The 24,800-nt window shown below is 36.0% G+C and overlaps 1 protein-coding gene across 17 annotated transcripts in view; it reads right to left on the bottom strand.

Annotated features, from left to right (window-relative positions):
- BLTP1 (bridge-like lipid transfer protein family member 1) overlaps positions 1-24,800 on the bottom strand; it is a 127,618-nt gene that overhangs the window by 16,267 nt on the left and 86,551 nt on the right. For 11 of the 17 annotated variants that reach the window (XM_052814610.1, XM_052814620.1, XM_052814716.1 and 8 more), the window contains 19 exons: positions 21,967-22,064; positions 21,502-21,687; positions 20,417-20,585; positions 19,704-19,915; positions 17,422-17,620; positions 16,789-16,848; positions 15,125-15,351; positions 14,418-14,618; positions 14,082-14,212; positions 12,480-12,603; positions 11,370-11,479; positions 9,771-9,861; positions 9,155-9,217; positions 7,262-7,506; positions 6,456-6,671; positions 4,965-5,145; positions 3,429-3,621; positions 1,082-1,243; positions 824-963 (listed from right to left, as the gene is read on the bottom strand). In XM_052814610.1, the coding sequence (XP_052670570.1) occupies positions 824-963; positions 1,082-1,243; positions 3,429-3,621; positions 4,965-5,145; positions 6,456-6,671; positions 7,262-7,506; positions 9,155-9,217; positions 9,771-9,861; positions 11,370-11,479; positions 12,480-12,603; positions 14,082-14,212; positions 14,418-14,618; positions 15,125-15,351; positions 16,789-16,848; positions 17,422-17,620; positions 19,704-19,915; positions 20,417-20,585; positions 21,502-21,687; positions 21,967-22,064 (3,008 nt within the window). The remainder of the gene's footprint in view (positions 1-823; positions 964-1,081; positions 1,244-3,428; positions 3,622-4,964; positions 5,146-6,455; positions 6,672-7,261; positions 7,507-9,154; positions 9,218-9,770; positions 9,862-11,369; positions 11,480-12,479; positions 12,604-14,081; positions 14,213-14,417; positions 14,619-15,124; positions 15,352-16,788; positions 16,849-17,421; positions 17,621-19,703; positions 19,916-20,416; positions 20,586-21,501; positions 21,688-21,966; positions 22,065-24,800) is intronic. The other 6 variants (XM_052814677.1, XM_052814696.1, XM_052814669.1 and 3 more) reach the window with 5 other exon arrangements.

The raw sequence follows: 24,800 nt of genomic DNA, 5'->3' as shown, positions 1-24,800 counted from the left end.
TTAGACACAGGAAGCCTGGATGCAGCAGAGGACATGTACATCCCCCTCTCTTCCTCCTCCCCAAGTCCATTCATATCTCATCTCATGTGAGAACTATACAGAATCACTTGAGGTGATGCCAAAAGCCTCAGCTCCCCTCAACATATTCTTGGCCAGATGAATTTGCAAGTAAAAGCTGAGAGAGGCTACAGATTGTTGTGGTTAATTTTCATAGGCACAACCCCCCCCCCCCCCATCCGTTAGAATATGTTGTTCAATTTGGGAACATAATCAAATTTATACCAGGAAAAAACGTAATAGCAATGCTCAGATCAAGCTCGAATGCTCTGAATCACTCTGTGGTAGCACTTTTCTCTCTTACACGTATAAAAAGCCCAGACACGTCAAATATTAAGCAGTATAATGCCTTGTAGATGATAACTGTACATTCCTACATTTTCCATATAAACTGAGAAAATCTTTAATTATTATTTTTGTTTTGTAATGGTACCTATAAACAATGGATAGAAATACCAGTTATGAAAGACAATTTAAAAAAAAAAACCTCCAAAAGAGACTACTAAGAAGTAATGATTAAAAAACCTGAGAGCTTTTGTGACTTCTCAAAATAGCTCATTTCTTTGGTCTCCATGGGACCAAAATATGTCAGAACTGCAGAAATAAGTCCTATTTTATCATCACACTAGGCATTAATATCTCAGAAAGGACACTTGAAAATATTGTTCATTTTTTATTTTTTAAAATGCAAACTTAGAAGCATGGATTGTCTCAAAGACTGTGACTGAAGTTACTTACTATGCTGAATGTTGAGTTAAAACCTCACCTGAACTCGTACATAAACCACCACGTCTACAGGGAAGGATGAATATGCTGATGTCGAGGACGATACTAACGATGTTGTGGATTCTTCTAAGGGATCTTGTATATCGAATTGTCCCATATCTTCATCCTGTGAACTAACAGCTTTTAACAAGTACAAGAACTCATTAGAATGTGGAATTTAAAGGGAAGAGCAGCTCAATGCCACCAGAAGACAAGAAAGAAAAAGGCTAGAGTACTAGAATACAAATACGCAGCTTACCTGTGTAATTTCTTTCAATGGGTGTAATTGGAATGGTTTCAAGAGCTTTCTCTAGAAAGTCCAGTAAGCATGGGCTAATCACCATTTCCTCTGGCAACGACTGGAGCGCAACCCATGCATACAGTTTAGCGGTTTTCACTCCACCACTTCCTTTCCCTTTGGCTGCAACATTTAGAAGATAAATTTGTCTCATGTAATACCACTCAACAGTAACTGATAAACATTAGAAGGTAATTCATAACTAACAGTGGTTTCCTCTAATTCTCTCTATCATCATCTGAAAAGGCATAAATCAGATCAGTTAGAAAAAATTAAGCCATAAGTTTTCACCAAGAAACTGTGCAAAACCAACTATTAGTCTGTCACGCTTGATTGTAATTCCATTGCGCATGTTCTTGACGAAGCACTCTTACATCATTGTCACCACTTTGCTTTTTAAAAAATAGCACTGAAGTTGGACACACACAATTCTTCTCCAAATACACAATGCAAAGTAACCACAGCTGACTGGAAATGAAAGTGGAATTACGAAAAAACAAATACATGAGCCTGGGAAGAATGTCAGTTTAAACTGAGAAAATACATCAAAAAAGTAAAACTGTAAATGACAAGTCCTACTATATTAATGCAAAGAATAACTAAAGATTCTAAATGAGCATTTTTAAAAGCTCGGAGCTAGCCAGAGTATAAACTAATAAAAAGACTTTTCTTCTAAATCTGTGGAAGAGGCTGGCACGTGGATCTATGCTCACCAAAATATAAATATGCACAGAAGGTATTAGTACCAGCTCAATTACTTTCTCTATGAAATACAGCTATTAGAATGGAGATAAATGAAGATATTGATTTTAAGTTCTCCAATAAAAATATAAACATTAACTAAAAACTAAAACAGAGCTTAAAAATCCTTTTATTTGCTAAAAAAAACCAAGCACTGAATTTTCATTCTGTGCAAACTATTCTGTCTAGTGCCTCTGACTAGACTGTCCTATCTTGCTCTTACTGGAGACCGAAGACAATAAGACAAGGTGGTTTCCATTCCAGAGAAAAAGTATTATAAAAAAAGTAATATAGATAACAATGAAAGTGTTTCAAAACAATTCAGAACTAATAAATATTTATAAAAATACAAGGCATAAAGAAATACAGTAATTGCAATCCCTAGTTTTGGGAGACATTTATATCATCATACAAGTGCAATTTCCGTAAGCCCCCACCAAATGTAGAACTTAGACATAAAACCAACAAGACTCAGTAACTGTACGTGACATGGTAAAAATTAAAAGGCAATGATTGGAAAGAGGATAGGACAATACATAACAAAATTGAAAAAAAGCAGTATAAAACAAGATTATACAACATTCAGTAATCATAAAGAGGATGGACACTTAAAGGAGTAAGAGCTAATGGCTCAACAGCACAGATAATTGAGGAAGGTGTCCCCATTTCACTGTTCTCTTCCAGCATCTCTGCTGCTTTTATTAAAAAAAAAAAAAACACACCAAAAAACCCCAACAAAAACAAACAACCCATCCACACAACTTTTTTCAGTTATTAATTTTGCCTGCTCATCAAATTTTGACAAAATTTTGGCTTTGTTTTTAAACTGATATTCAAATGCCAAGGAAGAGAAGAGTGAATGTCTCAGAAGTTGGAGGTGTGGAGGTGCAATCTGCATACCTCTAGATCTGACATGATGTAACAACGGACTCCTGCTTGAAAACAGGAATCACTGGCAATAAAACAAAACTTTAAGTACTAGAACTCATGTTACTCCAAATCATGGTTATTTAAGGGCCTGCAACAGTTGAGGACACTTGTCTGGTATTTTGATTAATACAAATACATCTAAACAGCTGCTTCAGTACTACAAGAAATAACCCAGTTCCAGAAAGCAATAATTTACACATTACTTGTGCAGCAGAAGGCACTTAAAAGCTGCAAGTATTCTTTGAATAGTGTAATGTATGGAAGCAAGGATTCATCTGAATTTTTTTTCCTTGGATTATGAAGAATAAAGCAGTCAGCATTCACTTTTTGTACAGATACTTAATGCTTTCCAGTAATAAGCATTATTTTGTTAAATGAAAACAGGAGAAGGCAGCCCATCACTGGCATATGGTGACTTATGACAGAAATATTACTGAAACTGGTTTGGCAAGAGATTTCTAAAAATGCAGCTTTATGAACTGCATTCATGCTTCTGGGATCAGGTTTCTGCAGCCAAAATTAAGACTTGATAAAAACAGTGCTTCAGGTAATGTGCAGACAGATCTAAAGCTAGTAGATTACATGAAGGAAAGATATATATCCATGATAGTTTTAGAAGGTTATTGTCTCTAAGTACCTGATGGGATGGGTGGGGGTTGGGGAGGAAGTAAGGTGTTAGTCTTGCTGTGGATAGTGCTAGATAAAGGAGGAGATGTGGCAGTATCTTTCATACCATACAGCTTGGACTCTTTGGAAAGGGTTCTTGGCAAAGAGGATCCTCGAGAAGTATTTGGTGATTCAGTCTTTAAAGTCTTAGAGTTGTAGTGCAACTGGAAAGCAAAGAAAGATCAATTTACTTCATACAAGTAGGTCAATTTCCATATTGCAGTTTGGTGTCACTCCTTCCCTTCAAAAATATTTATTTTTTCATTATTTACAAAAATACCATTGTAAGATATGTTACATTCCAATTCATGTTCTACAGATATAGCTGGTGCACACAAAGATCTGAAATCTTTGTACAAAAAAATAGATTAATTAATAAACTATTAAAAAAAATATCAAGGAAACACAGAGAAACAGAGGAAATGAACTATTTAGGAACAATGCCTAAAGCTTGCTCCTCGCTTTGTTACATCATACACATGCTGTGCCACCAACTATTTGTTCCTGTCCGCATAGCTTGCTTTCTGTCTTAGTGCATGGTGGAACTATTCCACTGCTAAACACCGGCATACAGAAAGTTGCCTAAAAAATAAAAATAATAAAATATTCCAAGAGTTCACACCTCCTCTGTGTGCATAATACACTATCAGTGAAAATATAGAACATAACAAAAGCTGTAGAGAATGTTTAGTTATTCCTAAATTTGACTAAAAGCAACGGGCAGGACCTGAGGCATAACTGTTATCCCTGAAGATCGCCTGGAATACTATAAAATGGACACACATAGCCCCTCCACATCGAAAGACTAAAAAAGCCAGGCTGTCTCAGGTGAAGAGCATTTGATTTATGGCATTGCCTCAACTGAATTGAATGAAGTTTCCATGCAGCAGTGACCTATTTTTCCTGTTCTTACTCGATAGGATTTCAAATCACAAATACAAGAACATTTCTGTTGTGACCCTTTCTTACTAGGATATAGAAACAATGATTAAAAAACAAGGGAGTGTACAGTTAGACGGTGTTTGAGAGAACATTGCCTTAAAAAAATAGTTTCTATACCAAGACTCTGACTGCTATAGTAAGCAACACAGAAGACATAGTAAGAGAGCTTTTTAGTTGGGCCAACTACTAAGCTGCCCTTCCCATGAATTAACCAACTGTGAATGGATCTTCCTTTATTTAAAAAGGGCATAAAATTATGTAATATCACATACACTGTTTGTTATGGAGCGTCATTTGACATAGTTCTATTTCTGATGGTATATAGAAGATTTTCTGTTTCCCCACCCAAGAAAATGAGGGTAAAAGCATCTATCAGTTTTCAGTGCAGTATTACAGAAATCGTTATTCTTATTTTAGCAGTATCTACACAACTGAAAAGAGATTTTGCCAAGGCGCTCTGTATATATGAACTTGCACATAGTGTAACAATGTATTTGCTTTGCAACCCTACTTGAGCAGAGAGAAAGAGCAAGTGCTTCCCTGCTGAGTTATACCCTCCTTTTACCTTTACATCCACCCCAGGAATATAAAACACTGTTGTTTCCACATCACTAGATTTTGTCTGTAGAGATGATGGCACTTTCTTGCCAGCAAGTAAGTGAGTAGTAGACGCATAATTAGTTTGAAATTTCTTCTTTTTTGAAGGAGACTCTTGATCCAAACTTCTGGAACTCCGATCATAGCTCCTAAAATAAATACACTGCATGTTATTAAAGCAAGCTTAATACTCTTACTAATAAGAGTATATTTTCTAGTATTAAAAAGCCTGTCTAAAACAAATTCATAGCATCAACTATATAAGGAAGCATTTCAATCTGCTTTACTGTTTACTTTCTGTAATCTCTACTCTCTTTCTGTCTGCCCACTCTGGTTTCGCCATTTTCATTATGAGATTATTTCAGGTAATAAAATCTACAAAATTATTGTTATGTCATTAGAGAAACACCTTCCAGTGCTCTGTACTCTTACAGTCGAGTTCATCTACATTACCCAACATGATCTGTGAAAACTCTTTGATATGCAGAAAACACTTATCAATTTTCCTTCTCTGCTGTAAAGCCTGTCTTCATATAAATTTTTAAGAGATTCTTTTTCCTTCTGTATCAGTTCTTAGAAAAAAGCGTCTTGGAAAGACAGAAACCAAATTGCTTTCTCATTACAGATCTCTTATGTATACCTCTCAGTAAGAAAAAGTATTTCTCATTCGTTCCTGTTTCTAACAATTAGAGTTAAAACAAGTAAATCTCATTTCCTTACACTATACTACTAAAAAATTATTTTTGTTGACAAATAAGTTTCTTAAAATTCACCACATTAGTAACATATTGCATTTTAAAAAAGTAATGTAAAGCTGCCATTATATCCCCAATCACATACATGTGAAAAAAGGAGAATTTAAAGACTGAGAATGAGATAAAACCTCATTAAGATCAGATGTAAAGCACTCATTTTGCCTCAGATAATTAAAAAAAATGCATTTCATTAAGAAAGATACATAATACACTCAGAAAATAATGGGAGCCCTCAGAGATCATGAGAAAATACACTAGCAGCCCCACTATTAGTCAAACCGTTATGTGGATTTACTAAGTTGTAAACTTACTTCTTTGGAAGCTGACAAAAAAAAAATCCAAGTGCTTTGAAAGCCTAACGTTTTGTTTATGAAAGATAAAGCATGATTTAAAAAATAAAAACAGGAGAGAGGCATATGCTGATTCTTGGTCAACAAATGCAATTGCCCATGCCATACCCGGCCATAACAATTGCAACTTAGGGTGATGCTATAAAGGAGTGATAATTACTATGAATAAAGTGATGGTAACTAATGCATACATTTTCTATGCTTTTCAAACAGGTCAGTGCTTAAGAGTCATTACATATTGCACATATGGTCATAACTTAAGTGATGGAAATATCAGACAGACTTAACAGCTAAAGCAGAATAAAATACTCATACCCTGTTCTTCATAAGGTGACTATGGAACACGTTTCTTACCTTCGTAAACTAATGTCATCATGTTCTTGCTGAAGCATTGTAGGGTGCAGTACACATTTTCCACAATCAATTTCAACCCTGATATCAAGTTCAAAGTCAATATTTCTCTCCGTGGTTGTGCCAGTCATACTTCTGTTGGTAGGTGTTGTTGGCCAGCGCTCAGTGAACAGCTGGTGGACAGCAGCGAAGCCTGTTGCTTTCTTGCGAGAGGTACTCCTGCGCAGGCACAATTGTGGATTAGATATTAGCATGACATTTACCTGAACAGACAGTAGGAGGCATTCTTAGACTATGTCCACACTCAGTATCTAATCTTTTAAGAACTTTTCTGGAAAAGGCCTGATCTGATACACAGCAATACAGTGATCCATCTTCCATTAACACATTACTAAGTATCCTTTCTTAGTACAGGGTACTATAAAGAACTTACCCTTTCTTAAATTGTCAATCAAGAAAAAGAACGAAAAGATATATACAATAATTTTCATATTTGTAAATGTTTACATTATTACACATGCTTTGTAGAGGTATAATCACTGGATAAAACTAAAAGTTATGCTGTATTTGACAAATCTGTCATCTGGTCCACTAAAACCTGCCCCATGCCTCAAAAACCTCACTTTCCAAGTTCTTTTGTTCTGTTCCAAGCCCTGAAATTTCTAACAGTTGCCTCCTTTTCGGATCAGAATTCCTCCTTCCCTCACAGTCACCTCTGCCTTCATCAGTAACAGATTTTGTAGCTTTCAAGTCAATATTTCAAGTGTATTTTCTTAATTTCTGTGTTCTTCCTTAGGACCGTTACTTACGGTGGTTTCCTATAAAAATACGTCCTCTCTCTTTCATGGTCATCCTCCTTCTCAGAGTCCTCACTGCTTGATGATAAGCTGTCATCCCGGCGTCCTTCTTCAGGCTGGAAGGGAATGCCGGGTGAGAAGACTACTGGAGTTTTGGGTGAACCAAATACTGAGCATGAGCCTTCACTAGTAGATGAGTAATGGGAGGGACCATCAATAGTTACAGACAAAAGGTCCATTTCTGTCTCCTCTGGAAACTGATTATAAAAAGACAAAAAGATATTAAATTTCCACAGATATCATTTCCATCGAGAATGCATTAGATAGCTCTGGAAATAAAAAAGCAAGAGTGCTATGAGAAACTCTGATTCCCAAGTCCCTCATAATACAGATACAGCAGGTGTAGAAATTGCAAGGCAGATTATGAAAAAGAAAGAAATGAAAGCTTGGTGGGGAGGCGTTTGCCATTGGCTAGTGATTGAGCTCAATCTGTTAGCTAAATACGTATCATGCTCTGACCAATTCACATGATCGGAAGGAATGGAAACATTTGATTTAAATATAAGAAATATTTTGAAAGAAAAGAACAAAAGGCAGCAAAAATCATCATGAACTTTGTCGAGGGGTGAAGCACCCAGGAACGTTAGTGAGGCGTACATGCAGAATGCTAACACAGAATGTACGGCACCGGTTTGCAGTTCTGGGCTGCGCTCTTGGGCACACATGCTTTAACACGAAACAAACTTCAGGCCAAATTTCCAAAATAGGCCTCCTGTTTCTCACATAAAGCATGCCACAATCACCACACAAGCAATTTTTGAACATTAACTTCTTAAAACGCCTGTGAAAACTATCTAGAAGTGTTAGTTTAACACCAGCACTACCTACACAGTGTTACTATAGAGCTACACAGTTGTCTGCAAATTCAAATTAGAGCTCTGCTGAGGAACTAGCATTATAATGTCAGTAAGATTTTTTTCTTTTTTTAATATTCAACATTCAATACCTCTAAGCGTTTGGTAGTATTTTGCTATGGCAACAAAACTTAAGCTAATTGGGTTAATATACAACAACAACAACAACAGGTAGGATAGCTTTTAAATGTGAATGTATTTAAATGTGCAAAGCACATTTCTACGTTTCATTTCCACCTCTCTCTCAGAAATAGGAATTTATTTCCTGGAAGCATGAGGTGAATTGGAAGGGAGAAAAAGTACATTACTATATCCTGAGTTTGGTTTCTTCTTTGTTTGGTTTGGTTTTGCTTTTGTGGATTTGTTTTGGGTTTTTTTTGTTTTGGTTGTTTTTTGTGGTTTTTTTTAAGGAAAAAAAAAAGTCTTTACTATTTTCCCTAAACATGTTTTTTAAAGCAGTTAAACTCCACCGTTTGTTCTCTGGGTATGAAGTTTTGGCACATTCCCTACTCGCTACTATTTGAGAATATCTTATTCCACATTAAATACAGGAATTGCAAAAAATAAGAGTGTAAGAAAATGTCATCCCACCTAGCAGTTATTTTGTACTGGAGTTGATGCCTGCAGTCTTGGAACACAATGTAACAGACGAAGGCACAGACACTAAAATCCTCTTCTAAAGCACATTCCAAGGCCAGACTTAGGTCTCTCTACATCAGCCTTGATCAGGCTTCATAAATATACAAACAAAATTCCAATAATTCATTTTACAGAAACTAGCAAGTTCTAGGTCTACATAAGGGTGTAGAAACACTCTAGAAAGTTCATTAACAATCAATAACATTCTGCTTACATATTTAAATTTAAATGTTTTCAAATTTGGTATACATTCTGTTTAGCGGAGTGCAAAAGAGATGAAACATTGAAAAGCAGCTCCCTGTGAGATAAATTAGTTTGCTGGCAAAGAATACTTGTTTCTTCTCAGAAATACCTGAAAATACCCTTCCCCTGGACAGCTGGATTGTTGTGCAATCCCCAAAGCTGTTTTATTCAACTTAATTAGAAGTGAAAAAAATATATAAATTAAAACAATTACAATAATCTCAGCCATGCAAAACCAACATAATAGGAACATTTTTAAAATGAGAAATGTAGCAACAAGCAAAACCGAAGATTCAACAATCCATTTCAAGCACACAGAAGGATATACCTGTAGGGCTACAGCTAAGTAACTAATACCCATTTCCAAAACTCTAAACATATTCAAACACAAAAAATACTAGATGATTTTTTGCACACTTAAGATAGAAATTCCAAACCAATTGTATTACTACTGCATCAGCCTAAAAAAACAAGAGAGTACCATTTTCAAATATTTTCTCTAATGATTCAATTAATTTCTGTGTTAAGAAACCAAAACACATCTGTCTTCTATCAAACCAAATCTATCTTCCAAAAACACATCCATAATTTGAGGCACACACTAACAGAAATAGACACACAAAACCATACAAGCAATTCAGGTCTGCCTAGGTATACCTATCTTGTGAACTGGTGACCAAATGGCACAGGAAATATAATTATATGGCATATAAAGTAATTCTTACAGAATCCTGTATGTTGAAAGTTACTCTTGGCCCGGGAGATGCAGCATCTACACGGATATCTGGGAGGTCTTCACTGTCTCCTAGTCGAGAGCTGTAAGTAAAAACAAAACACAACAGCTTGTTGAGTTTTACTACAGGATTTTATGTTCATATAAACATTTAACTACACAAATGTAAGGCAATAAAAAAAGTACAGTCAGTACTTATGATTTTGTTATGGAAGAAAGTATAAAATCATAATTGAAGCATTTAAGGTACACAAAAAGCAAAAAGGAGGGGGAGAAGGAAAGAGAAAGAAGCTACATGTACTTGTCCAGTAGTCTACCGCTAGCCAACCACTGCTTATTTCTCTATGCAAGTTTCTGAATCCTGAGCCAACGAGCAGAAATTATAGAATATAGAAATTCATGATCTACTACATGGGACATAAAGCAAGTTGGCAGATTATGTATTCTCTGATGCAACTGAAATGAATTATTTGGCCTTATAGTATATGCATACTACTTTTCTTTCAGAACCACAGTACTCATTAAGTTTTTCAGACCTTTGTGTTTCTTACAGAGCAACAGAAAAGCCCCATTATCTTTTCCATACAGTTTCTGGTTCTCTTCAGATAACCTTGTGAAAAGGTAAAATGAAGGTGGTTTTCATCTGACAGATCTTGAACTAGAACCTTCATGCCTTCGACACTTGCTCTGCTTTAATTATCAAGAATGCTAATTAATTCAGAAGAAAGATTCCTTTCCAAGGGCACCTTGAAAAATTCTCTTTAGAGTAGTTATAAAGCTGTCTTTATGCTAGAATATCTGCTTTCTGATATTTTCACATCTGGATTATTTATAAATTTCCATTCACTTCTACAGAAGTAATCAAATTTGAAGCAAATTTTGATTAAGAATTTCTATTCTCATAGAAAAAAGTCCAAAGAATTCTAACACTCCTCTCCGCCTTTTTAATTTTCAAATCTTTTATATTTAATACATAATAATGCAGCACATTTTTAATTCCAAACTTTGAATGCTTCAGCTGGATCTACAGGAACAATAGACTCAAACACATGTATTCTAAAACCAAAGCAAATGCTTTACTAGGAGGCATCATTATACAACTACAGTTTGTTCAGCAGCCATTAAACGATGAAACAAAACCAATACACATTATACAGGTGAAGAGATTAAAAAAATCATCATTCACAAAAAAAAAATCTCCCTTTCTTCTTCTCATTACAACAGCCCTTAAGGCAGATGATTGCAAATGAAGTGTAGAAATCAAAATGATTACACTATGCCATTTTTCCTTATATACGTTTCTTCAGTATGTCTTGAAAGCAGGATTCTGTAGAAAACCCCAAGTTGTTGTAGAAGTGGAAACTTCTCCTCATTTGACATGCTACTAAGTCTGTCAAAAAAGTTGTTTCAAAAAAAGGTGAAAAGTTGCTTTTTTGAACATGCCTGTCTTCCAAAATGACCTTCTCCTATCCAGTTCCACCACATATAGCCACTGCCTATAGTAAAAGGACTCTTATGGCCGAAGTCCAGTGTATCCTCTGTTACATATGCTGTTGTTGCTATCACAGATCTCAAATTCCCAGAAGCTTACCTTGTTCTGTCCATTCTCTTCAGAGGTGGTCTTCCTGATGCTGAAATACTCTTAGATCGGCTGTAGCTGGGTTTGTAGCTGAGACCCCATTTGTCTTTCAAGGAGGCAGCCTAAACCAAAAATAATATTTAAATGCAACAACTGCGAACACAGATAAAAACTCTGGCAAGCTAAAATACTATTTTGTACACGTGTGCCAGTAAAGTAAAACGATTTTTTTGTTCCATAATAGCTAAAATACATCTCTTATCAGCATTTGCCAGCATCTTCATCTTGCCTGTGGAAACATGTCCACTTTTCATACTTGCTGGAATTGGTAACGTCCTGTTGCCAGGAGAAAAGTATACCCAAAGCTAATAATCTGACCACTTTGACAGACATCCTTGCTAGCTACCACCACAGTAACAGAAGAACATGAGCTAAAATGAGAGAACCTGAGAAAAAGCTCCAAACAGATTACTATTTGAAAGATCTTTTCTTATTAATGAAGCATCATACTTAAGAGCTCATGCACTAGGACACACTGAAAATAATGTTTTGCCAGGTTTGTTATCAGGGTCTGGAACAACAAACCACATATATTTGTGGATTACCAGCAACACTGCTTGTTTTTTGCCCAGTTTCTTCTAGCGTCTACACCTAGTAGCTTGTTTTTATTTTTACATCACCTAACTCTGCAAATATACTGTTTATTTATATGTAGAACACACATATAGAAAGCACACATGCCAAGTGGAATACAATAGGTATCTATCATTTGCCCAGGCAGTTAACATGCTTGCCTCTGCATCTGCATTCATCAGTCCACTAAGGAATCATTTTAAAATCTGATACGAGGAGTAAAGGACATTTTCTGACTATTTCTTGTTAGCGTGCAAATAAACCCACTTACATTATAGCATCTGTGAAATTTCAATTTTCTTATCACCATTATTACAAGGGAGAAAAACCTTTCCCCACCCCCTCCTAAAGATAAAGGGGTTGCCGAACTATCTGATATTCTTAACCTTCCTTTTCCATTACTAACATTTTCTTTCCTTTAATCAACATGCAGAAAAGATATGCAACGCAAGTGCTATCATCTTTTTAAAGCTACTTAATACTGCTCACCCTCATACTGGATCTACGTAGCTTTTTACGAACGTCTCGGCGGATATCATTCACGGCCACCGACTCGAGCTGCTGATAGCGCTGAATTTCTTGATTTATAGTTCCTTCACTCGCACCTAATTTTCTGCAGATAAATCGTGGTTGAGTTATCTTACAAATAGGTGATGTTATTTTCAGCATTTCAAAATCTGTGTTGCAATGATGTTCTACTTTCCCTGGGAATTATCCCTTTTTCTCATTTTTTTTCAGTAGTTACTTATGACGAGTGCCAAATATAGCTGCAGAAAATTTATCCTTATTACATGCTACAACTTTCTGTCAGGCATAATATTTTGTCCTTAAGAGGACTCTTTGATTTCAAGGTTTCTGTCTCCAAGTGACTTAGCAGAGCAGAGAGAGGATGTAGAACAAACTAGGGTACAAGGAGACCCCCAAACAACAGTGCTACCATGATGCTATCTAAGGTGGAGAGTAAGAATGGCTATGCAGCAACTTTCTTGTTTCAAAAAGCCCTAGCTGTAACAACTAGATTAAGGACCTCCTATACACTTTCAAATCACATGACAGCTGTTTAATTAAAAACAAATATAATGAGCAAATCTGCAAATCCCCAGCAGCATGAAGAAAAATCATCCCGCTGTAACAGTCCAAAGCCCTGGCACACCAATGACAGCCTTCTGTAGCAGATTACCTCCTGCAGAAAAAACACACCGCTAAATAATTTTAAAAACTCGGTAAAGCAACTGCTATTTTGAAAGAATCACAGTTTACTGAAGCACTCAAACTGAGAAAAGGCAGGCACAATATATAATTTTGATTCTTGAACTCGTATTAGAAGAAACATTTAACCTAAACTCCAAAGTTCAGATACAATTGCCCTCTGAATGGTGACAGCAATTTTATTCCAAGTACAAGCAGTAAAACGTGTCTCCTCTTCATTATTTAACACATAATTACCAAGCTCTGTATTCCCATCCCAGACAGATTGATTTATAGTAAGTCTGTCTTAGGGAAGGCTAAGGAAAAAAAAAAAAAAAAGCAAGCCTAACAGACCATGACTGCAAAAAATTATTAATAAAATTCACAGAAGTTCAGATGAAATTTATGAAATTTGAAATAATTCTTTCTTCAGGGTTTTCTCAAGCGCAGCATAGAGATTTAATTTTAAAATATCACCTACAAGATGCAAAAATAGTCTATTAAATATTATTATTATTCTTCCAGTGAATGAGACTAAGCTTATTACAGTTACAAAGTAATATATTTTGTTAAAGTAATCACCATGATAATAAAATCAAGATGAAATTACGATTTTGAATCAATAGGAAATTGATTATAATCAGACATTGTAATGCAGAACCAGAAAAAATGTAGACTAATTTGACACTTGGGGAAGAACTTGAGAAATTTGAGAGAATACTTGCATATATAGTTTTTTCTTACGGAATCCAAAAGGGCAATTTTTTATTTTTAAATAGAGACAACAATTTCCACTTGACCATCACAATGCCACAAGATATGTGATAAGAACAGAAAAGAAACAAGACAGCTGCGGTTTGTTATACCCAAACTTTGTGCGAGTTAAAGCAAAACCCAACTTACTTCAAGTCATCAATAACTTTAGCTTGCTCATTGAGTTCTCTAATATCGACTAAACGTTTCACAAATTTTCTTCCTCGCTGTTCTCCAGTTTGGATACTAGAAGCTCCCTGCCGTCGATGATCAACAATCTCCTATTTAAAATAAACATTTAATTAACGCCCTCATCTAAGATTGGACATTAGTATGATTTAACAACAGGCAAAGTAAATTTCACACCTTAAAATTTGGGCTTCTGCATGCAAAAGAATCAGTTTCATGTCAAAAGGCAGCTGATTGGATTTTTTCCAGTGATCCAAACCCCATCATTCAGTTAGACACACTGTGACTACTACATACATGTCCCCATGAGCAGGATCTGCCTGCTTTCATATGTGATCTGCTAGACTGAAGAGAATCACACTTCGCTGACCCCAATAGATATTCTACAGGAACAGAGTGTCGATGGTTTGGGGGGCTCAAACCCAGCAGGTGATTTACAATCCGCTGCCCAAATGTTAGCTTGCGTGCATCTCCACATAATGAACCTCCACCTGATTTCTAAACAACAAACAGGAACATTAGTGTTCTGGGATAATGTTTTCACTGTTGGTAGGCAAGAGACATTTAAGACAGCCATTAAAGAACATATGTTAAAAAGTTTTTATGTGAAACCAAAAAGCAAGGTCAGCAGCATATTGGGTAGAAGTACTGAAAAAGAATTTTTTCTAATTTGCTCGTGTTAGTAACTTACTCTCTAGTTAAGAAAACCTATCTACAGCCACAGCTTTTCCAATTCAGTTACCTGAAGTTAGGTATTGTGTCTCCGTGTTTTCAAATCGAGATCAGTATTTCCACATAACACCAGTGGAAATATGATCTGTGATTTCTTGCCTTTGAAAAAGAGAGTTAGAAAACTAACAAACAAACTTTTTTGATTTGCAACAAGAGTTATATGAGTTATAAGGAGTAGCATGCTAGACTCTAGACTAAGATCTTTCCATTTGACTGAAGACTTTGTCATGCCTTTTCCAATTAGTAGCACTTATTCTGCTTGATTCACTTACTGCATGTATAGTGGGAGACATAGTGTCAACTTCATCCTCATCTGAAAGGTCAGCTATGTTTACAGAGTTGAGGTCAGCAATATCATCAATATCTTCTTCTCCTGTCAGTGTTGTGAGGGTGTTGCCTAAAGCATTCAATCTTTTGCCAATGTTTGGATCCATGTGGACATCAATACCACACATCTTCCATAACACATTCAGCGTCCAGGTTCCAGCACTACTACTTTCTGTATTTCAAAAAAACAAAAACAAAAACCCCCCAGTTTTTCCTCTTTTAAAAAAGTCCCCCATACTGAGTTATGTATTAGTTAGCCAAGACAGTGTTTATCAGTTACAAAGAACTGTCCTTTCTGCCCACTCTGAGGAAAACAGATTCCACAATTGAAATGCTTGCTGGAAGTACTTCACAGCTATGAAGTTGATATTTCTTTAACAAGTGATGTGCACAGACAAACCTAATGAAAATACATTCCCTTCATCCAAGCTGATGACCAGGAGACAGCATCTCAAACTTCCACTCTTACAATTGCAGCCAAGTATAATATTCCAGAACAGGATTTCTAACAGTAAGAAACCTAAAGGATGTCTATCTGCATGTAAAAATGTTGACCTACTTACAGTTTCAAGTCTTGAATAATGATGCTGGATGTGTAATGTGCCTGCTGAATACCCTGTCTTCCCAGGATTTTTCTAATGAGTGCCACCTTTCAGCATCAAAATACAGAACTTGCTTTAAGCAGAACTACACAAGATACTGTTCTTCCTTCTAAATGGATTCATCCTGTTTTTCACCATTCACAATTCCATGTGAGGTAAATTTTTAACAGTTGCAGCATGTGTTCCATTTTTATGTCTCAGCACAAAAAGCAAGCAGGGGACAATGAGCAAAACTATGGAGGCAGGAAACACCGTAGATTCAACATTTGGGCAAAGAGATGAGAAGCAGCAAGCAGCAAGTATGATCATAGAATCAGAGAATGGCTTGGCTTGGAAGGGACCTTAAAGACCTCAACCAGGTTGCTCAAAGCCCCATCCAACCTGGCCTTGAACACTTCCAGGGATGGGGCATCCACAACCTCTCTGGGCAACCTGTCCCAGTGCCTCACCACCCTCCTAGTTAAGAACTTCTTCCTTGTATCGAATCTAAATCTACCCTCTTTCACTTTAAAGACAGAGATCGGCAGGTATTTTAAAGCCTCTGGAGAATGTCCAAACAACTCAGTAGGGCAGACTGGGAAGAGAGGGAGTTTGGGAAGAACAGAGGCGGTCTCTGGAAGAGGTGAGGGAGGAATGGGAGCTTACGATGCAAAGTCTCAGCATTAGGAGGACTGGAAGACTTAGCAGTCTCAAGGACAGGAAGCAGTAGGACAACATTGCTGTTATAAAGGACTATTCTCCAGCCAAGGAACAAACACATATACACCATGTGTTTTCCTGCAGGTAAAAATCTAAAACCAGTGTTGCTGATGTGACTCGAAACATGGAATAGCTTGAAAGGATGGAGCAGGTAAAAACATTGAGGAGTTTTACCAGGAAAACAAGATACTAAACAAAACAAAAACCCAAACCACCAATTAAATTAACACACAGTTAAAGGATTTAAATTTCATGTTTTATGAATGCTTTATTTATAAAGGACTTGATTTATGAAAAAAGTGTATTACCTGCTGCAGCCTGTCCTGTTGTCCTAGAACATACTTCATACGTACCATCTGGCACAACACCTGTATGAAGCATATACACTCATTAGGCAGGCAGACAGACAAAGTTGCTTTAGACCAGCCCTTCCAAATTCCATCTCAGCCTCTTGCCCTCCGCAATTAAAACATGAGTAGTGTTGGATAGAAGGTTTAGTTTTAATTCCCATTGAACGACTTTTCTTATTTAGTAAAGTGAATCTACTTGGTAACATCCAAGTTTATATTGACTTAAAATTCCATATAAATTCTACAGTCTTCACCATAATGAAAAATATTTATACATAACTGAAAATCATCTACATTAAACTATTAAAAACTTACTGGGATCTTATGAAATTATGTAAAAGCAATGCATCCAATTCTTCCAACATCTCTCAGACAGAACTTAAATGTTTACAATGAGACATATAGCAACAAAGTTAATAAAGGAAAATAACAAAGGAATGCAACCTTTTAGATCCATATTATTTTGCTTTCAAAAGGCTAAAGTCTTTATCTTTTTGGGGAAAGTTCAACAGTTTTAAAAGTCATGGAAAAGGGTAAAAGTGGATTTATATCTGAAAAACTATTGTCCAGCATGAAATCACAACCACTTACATGCATTCATGACTAGATCTCCTCTTATTTCTGGTTTCCAGTCATCCCAACTTGTCTCAAAGCCATCAGCAAAGCGGATACAGAAGTTTTTAAAATGACCTTTGCTAACTAAAGACTCTGAGGAGCACGCAGTGATTAACGTGCTTTCAATAGTCAGGACTAAAGCAGAGCCAGTGTCAAGATCTGCAGTGTGGTTAGACTGGAAAACAAAAACACAAAGAGAATTTACTGGTCATTGCAATGTCAAAGTGATATTGTACATGCATTAAATGCTGTTTATCTTTTCCTATTAGAAAACTGGTCCCCTTCTCTTATCTCTTTGTATTTTTCCTTCTCTGCAGAAAGTTTCAAAAGCATTGCATCTGTCCATACAATGTCTTGCATTGTTGTTTTCTACATGCAACGCCCACATTGTAAATATATTAGGGTACCGGTAGTCAAGCTCATCTGGAAAAGGAAAGAAAATCCATGTTTGATCAAGGACTAGATGATCAAGGGCTATGAACCATATGGCCCCATGACCACAGAGCAGAAGCCCAGGATTGATTCTTTTCTCCAAGAAGGGTTGCAGACGAGTTGATTGAACAATGACAAAAAGTAGCTTTAATTTTTACATGTGTTTTTGTGCTTATTTTGATATCTACAGTTATGCAGTCTTAAATACACAGACTGACTGATTATTTTCCAGCCCTTCATATATGAAGGGCTGTAATTTTGTTTATCTGCAAAAAAGCCCACATATTCCCTTTTATAAAGCTAGACTTCTTTTGATCCAGTGTAAGTATTGTAAACATGCTATTCTATATACAGCTTAAGACTTCATAAGCCAGAATGTATTTTTCATAATTTACTATCATTTGTAACACATAAGAGCATTAAATGCTATCTGCTTTGTCCGTAGCTGCCAGATAGAAGATTCACAATCAAAATGTCACGTCATTGTGACTCCTAGGTTATTGCCCTTGTTATTCCTTTACATTTCTATATATTATGACTACTTCCTTCTCCATCACTAAAATGATTCATTCCTGTTCTGGAATTAATCCCCATTAAGAATACTCCCAGTTCAACATCAGAACAGTCTCTGAATCCAAGGTTTTCTCTCAAAGGCATCTAACATTATCCATCCTAATAATGCTCCACTGCTTTGTGTGTTTTTTAAACTGCTATCAACTGGCAATGTAATTATTTTCAATTTTATACATAAGAGGTGCAGATCACACCTTCACGTTATAAATGAAGAGACAAGCATAACTGCAGTCATTTCTAAAAAAGGAAGAACAGAGGGAATACAGGTCTGCACAGAGTTGTTTCTTAACTGAGAATAAACACAGAGATTTTCAAGAAAGCTAGGCCCACTGATTTAGGTACTTTCCTATCTATCTGAAGAAAGAATCAAACAGGCAGAGCTAAACGTCAAATTGGGGAATGTGTTGGATCATGCTGCATTGGTTGTCAAGAAACTCAGCAAACTGCACAGCCAGGGAAGAAGGAGCTGCATGGACCACAAAGCATTACCCTGGAAATGCATTACTGAGCCATTCATCATTAAACTTAAGACTCGAAGGTATTCCAGAAACATAATGCAGCGTACGTTCCCTTACAGAACAAGTTGCATTAACACACTGCACAATGCACCGTGTAGACATTACTTTAATACAGAAACTAGTTAACAGCACATTAAAGAATACATCATCCTGTGTAACGTATTAAGACTTACCTTGTACTACAATGATATACTTTTTGTCAATGACTGCATTTTAAGTATCTTTCTTTAACCCATTCTGAGTACCTAAATAAAAGTGACCGTTTGAAAAGCATATATCTATATATCTCAAATAGTTATTCATACTCTCATTCCTTGTTTTAATTAATAAAACAAAAGCATCAGAACATCACGTTAAAGCCAACAGTTTTGAGAATTTCTCTTTTTCTATCTATAATTATATGAAAAAAGGATTACTTGGAGTTTGTGATGGAAGCTTTCATGAAAATATGTTCCACTTAAAACATTTCCAAGGACTTTCCAAAACGCTGAGCTCATATGTAGTGTTTCCCCAAAACATGCACACTAATTGAAACATGCATAACCTAGCTCTTCTCTAAATGAGAGCACCATTTCTATTACGAGCAATGTCACTTAGTGCAATTATTAGCATCCTATGACTTTTGCATCGGTGTGATAAAAAATTACATTTATGGACATAAAAGCCATGTACCACATACAAATGGATATTTCAACAGACTATCAGTAGTCATGTTGCTCCAGACATTTTGATTACCTGAGGTGTGTTTGTGATGGGCAGGCAAATTCCTAAGTCATTGACTGTCAGCTGAAGAAAGAGGGTCCCAAAAGCCTGCGCAGATGTTTGTTGGATTCCAGGTAGCATATCTACTACTTCTTTTGTGGCCATATGAATATCTTTATGTAAAGCCATTCTCTGTTCATTCCAGTTATCATACGCAGCCTTGTAGTTCAGCCAAAATAGCACAGCTTTATGAAGAAACCAGAAATGCTCAAATGAAATCAACACATACAAAAACCAAAAAGCACATTCACTCAATAAAGTTCATTTTTTTCATTTTTATGGTTTCTCCATTACTTTAAGACAGTGAATGTGCAACAATGGACACACACACATATTTAGGATGTAGTGAAGAGGCTCATGCTGCAAAGGACAAGATGGACAAAGCCGATCATTTAGCATCAAAGTTAACACATTAAAATACAGAAAGCAATGCAGTTCTCAGTATTATTCATCTGTGAAGACTTACAAAAGCAACTTCCTCCAAACCACCTGAAAATTAATCACCTCAACAAATGGCATTTTTGATGTTGGGAATTATTAACCTGTTGGCATGCAGTAGATCTCCTAAATTTCTCAGCTACCTAACATTTTGATTAATATGAAATATACTAAACTTGGAACAATCAAGCCTCTCTGAAAAAAAATATATAGCTTCCTCAGTATGAAGACAACTGTCTCTTCGATACCTCTATCAAAGGCCACAGGCTGAGCAAAAACAATTGGTCTGTTCAAAGTAATGAGCACAGCTTCTCTATCTGATGAGCCACTGATTTCTTCTCGGAGGGCATTTCTTAATCCAATTCTTGTCTTGAAATAGGCAACTTGATGAAAGTCTGAGCCAGCTTCTTCATAAACCTTAAAATGTTCATAAAAATGGGAAGGGTGAGGGGTTTTTGCAGCAAGAAAGAGTTCAAGCACAGAAAAAAATAATCAAATTACTGCTTTTGACAAAATGTAAAATTACAACAAGTAAAGATGTCTCCTTTCCCCTTTTTCTCTTCTAGCCAAAGCTCCTTTGAGGATATTTAATTTTCTTACATTAAATTCTGATCACAGTGTTATTTTCCTTATTTATCATAAAGCATTAACTAAAATAACTATTTATTTATCCAGCTTCTCTATTGTGACAGTACATTTACAGGTTGTAAGACTTGTATTTGTTTGTTTCCAGGCATCACAAAATACTGTTGTATCATAGATTTAGTGATTCCAGGTAACAGTGGGTATAAGAATCCAAGAGATACAGCTGTCAAACTAATACAAACTAGGTCAAAATGTAGGGCTAGTCAAGTTTGGATCATGTCTGATCTTGTTATTTCATTCATGTAACCTAAAAACAATAGCAATATCAACGAAAATTTTCAATTTGACCCAGTAGCAAGGCCATTGCTGTTCCAAAGGGCTAAGTTCTCAGATATTAATAGCATTAAAAAAAAAGAGCCTATACTTGACTCTTTCCATCTTTTATGCATGTACATTGGCCTTCATAATGAAGATTTGCTAATTGTTCTGAAAAGTCATCTCCAGTCTGTGTGCTGCAGAATGCTTGAACTTTTATAAGAGAAAGAAAACAAGCTGAAAAAAACCCAACCAACCAAAAAACCCACTCAAAAACCCAACACTCTCCCCAGCCCCCCCTATACTTTACACCTCACTCCACAGCTAGATCAGAAAAAAACCCCAGCAGTGTAAGACAGCCTTTTGGATTGGTTATGTATTTTTAAATCACACACTATTAAGAACACCACATGCAAAGATGTTGAGCACTAACCTGATGCTTAACAATCTGTCCTAGTGCCAGATTTAAATCCACCTGGCATTTCCCAAACAGTTTGAGGTAGCTGCTACTTCCAGGCATTGCTTTGGTTTGCAGTCTATTTGAGAGTTCAAGTTCTATCAATCCAGTTTCAAATCTCACAGCTCGCATTGAGGGAGTTGTAGCTGTCACTTGAATTCCCTAATGAATAAGGAAGGTACAAAGTTATTAGGATCTGGTTCAGAGAGGTAAAGAGAAAGGCGGGGGGGGACATGAAAAAACCCTCTTCACTGTACAGCAAAAGAGAGGACATAGTAGTTTTCCACAATGCAATGCCGCTAAGCTATTTTAAAAGATTACAGTAACCAAACTCAAGGTCTATTTCTTCATGCAGAGTATTCCTGATCAATAAGCTTTGAGGTAAAAACCCGAAAGCCATTAATAGCATCTACGACCACTGTTTTGTCATCATAAGATTACCTTAAACTGTAGGCTCAATGAATAAAGAAGAATTTTTGGTTTTTCTCCATCAGTTGTGCCATCATGTTCATTCCAAAGAGGTATTGGCTGCTCCCCTCCTGCACACATTAAATATATACATTCAGAGTTTTAACAAAGAAAACATTTTAAAACAAACAGATATAAAAAAAGGTGACAGTGAATTTAGCCTCATTTTAAACAGTGACTAGTTGAAGATTTATAAAAACAAATATAGTTTGAAGATGGAAGACATCAGTGCAGATTCAGCTTGTTACATATAGTTAATAGCTCTCTACTAAGAATCGAGGCAGAGAGTCATGTTCCTCCCTCCTGGGAAACTTTCCATAGGAAGGCTCAAAGCCTGTAAGGAGTAACACCTAGTTTTCAAAAAGATACTGTCTCCTACACCAATGTACCTCCTAATTATCTGACAATAAAAATTAAACACTTGCCCGAATACTGTGCAAATTGCATGAAAAGAGGAATTGCAATTATACCAGTATTTTTCAATGACAGGAGGAAAGACTGTTCTGTGCTTATTTTATTTTTGTGTTTACTTCCTCATCCTGGCACATTTAATCCTAAATTATATATCCCTACAGGCCTAACCTGAAGGAGCAATCCTGGTTTAAATTCTCCTTGAGATTTGATCTATATTCAATCTTGGTTTATAGGAAGGGCTTGCTGCTGGAAAAGGCCAAGCCATTAATTCTGTCCATACATGCCAATTCTTCTAGTTACAGTTATTTGGTGGTTAAGAATACACAGTTAAATCATTGATTTAAAAAAAACAGCCAACAAACAACAGTAAATTTTTATCACTCCATTTTGTATCCAGACATTTTTCTTCTCCAAATAGTCTTAATAACCTCCTCCTCCTTTTTCTGTTATTCCCCCTGCAGTATTCTTAGGTAGGACCATGTAAAACTACAACGGCAACCTAAGGGTTCTGAGCAAGAGAATTAACTCATCTTTCATATATTCTCCACACACATATTAGAGACTATTTTTGCAATGACATTTCTTCATGAAGTTTGTAAAGCATTTGCCAGTTAAAAAAAGAAATAAAAGAGATATTACTTTTAAATAAAATTTCTCCATCTATCCTCTCACTTAAGGGAGCACAATTTTCTTCAATGAAACTACAGTAGAAGTTGGGTTTGAATCTTTACATAAACCAGTGCAAAAAGTGATAGGAGTTTGAAAGCAGACACCAGCTGTCTTTAAATCAACACTGCCCTCAACTTGCAGACAGAATTACCACGAACTGCTCTGTTCATTAACTAGCTTTTAATCTGTGCAACTTCACCTTAAGTAACTGGTACTTACCCAGTTTTTATATAAGGATAATGTGCAATCAATATTTTAGTGCAACAGAAACCTTAATTAGAAAAACCACTTTAGTATATTACATTGACATTTTCAAGCCGTGTAAATTACTTCGCTGCAAGCCAGGACAGAAGCTGCCTTCTGTCCCCCTTGTTCTGCATTCAGCACCCAGATACATGGATTGCTGGCACCTGACCATGTTTCTGCTGAATTACCACAATATGGAAGGTAGCAGTCTCATTTCAAAAACCATCAGGCTGCTAGTTGCAATACAAATTTATAGTCTAGAAAAACAAAAAACCAGCAATGGTAATAAATTCCTCACATAAAAACAGATGAGAGCGCGAACTCTAGAGACTGAGAAGTGTTGTAAAAGAAATCTAATATAGGTTTCCCGTTTTACCGCTTTATGCTCCTCTATAAAAATTGTTCTAATAGCATAATGACAGCTGTTGAAGGTTTATGCTTCCCCTAAGTGTTTTCTTACTACCCAATGCTAACATATTTTGCCTGGAACAAACATCAGGGTGTTTAAAATTTGTTTCTTCTCATCCTTCAGGGATTCTGACATTTTCCATTTTCTCCACTGCATCTTCTAACTCGCTTGAGGGCACGTCATCTGGACCTGCATATTTCTTTTATGTACATTTGTATGCATGAATATATATACACACACAGAGGTATATGAAAGGAGTGTGTAGATGCACACACAGACACTCCTTTCACTTAGTTACCACTAGTTTATCCTTCCTCATGATGTTTCCAACTATTAATGAATCTTTCCACTAAAAATTAGCTATACTTCTATAATAGCCTTTTAGTATAACTCAAAATGTGTTAAAATCAAATTACTTGAAATTTCACCTGCTTTTGAATATTTATCCACATGTGTCATCCTGTAACATTCTCTCTCAAACATACGTCCTTCTTCCTCTGAAAATATTACTAATAAAATTCATACTCCCTTTATTTCCTCTGGTTATTTTACTTTCTTTTTTACTTTTTTATTATTATTTCTTAATAGACAGACAATACTTCTTATTAATCATTGCTTTTTCTTTTTCTAATTAATTTACTGTTTATCACCATCTGCCAATTCTTATTTTGACCTAAAAAACAACAAAACACTTCTACAGTTCTTTACTTATTTGCTTTTCTCTTCATATCCTCATCCGTCATGTAACATCCACAGTAAAGTATTCCTGTATTTTTTTTAAACTACCAAACAATAACTGTGTCAAACAAAGCATCCAGTCCTTACATTTCCCCTCAGAGCAGTAACATATCAGAAACAATTGTATCATTTGGTACTATTCTTTCCAGTGCACAGGGTGATAGAACTTGTTTGCTGAGTGAAATATCATTGCATGGCACAAGTTATCAGCTTTTTGGTTTGCTTTCAGCTCTTGAACACAGAACAAGTCTCTAATAGTAAGAACTAGAAAGTGAGTGGATCTATTTCTAAATGCTGCACAAACTGTGATTCAGATAGGCAGAGTTTTTTA

This window comes from Harpia harpyja, chromosome 2 (assembly GCF_026419915.1).
Source record: "Harpia harpyja isolate bHarHar1 chromosome 2, bHarHar1 primary haplotype, whole genome shotgun sequence".
In the NCBI taxonomy this organism is placed as follows: Eukaryota; Metazoa; Chordata; class Aves; order Accipitriformes; family Accipitridae; genus Harpia; species Harpia harpyja.
Note: the sequence above shows the minus strand (reverse complement) of the source record. Positions and strands in the feature narration are given on the sequence as shown.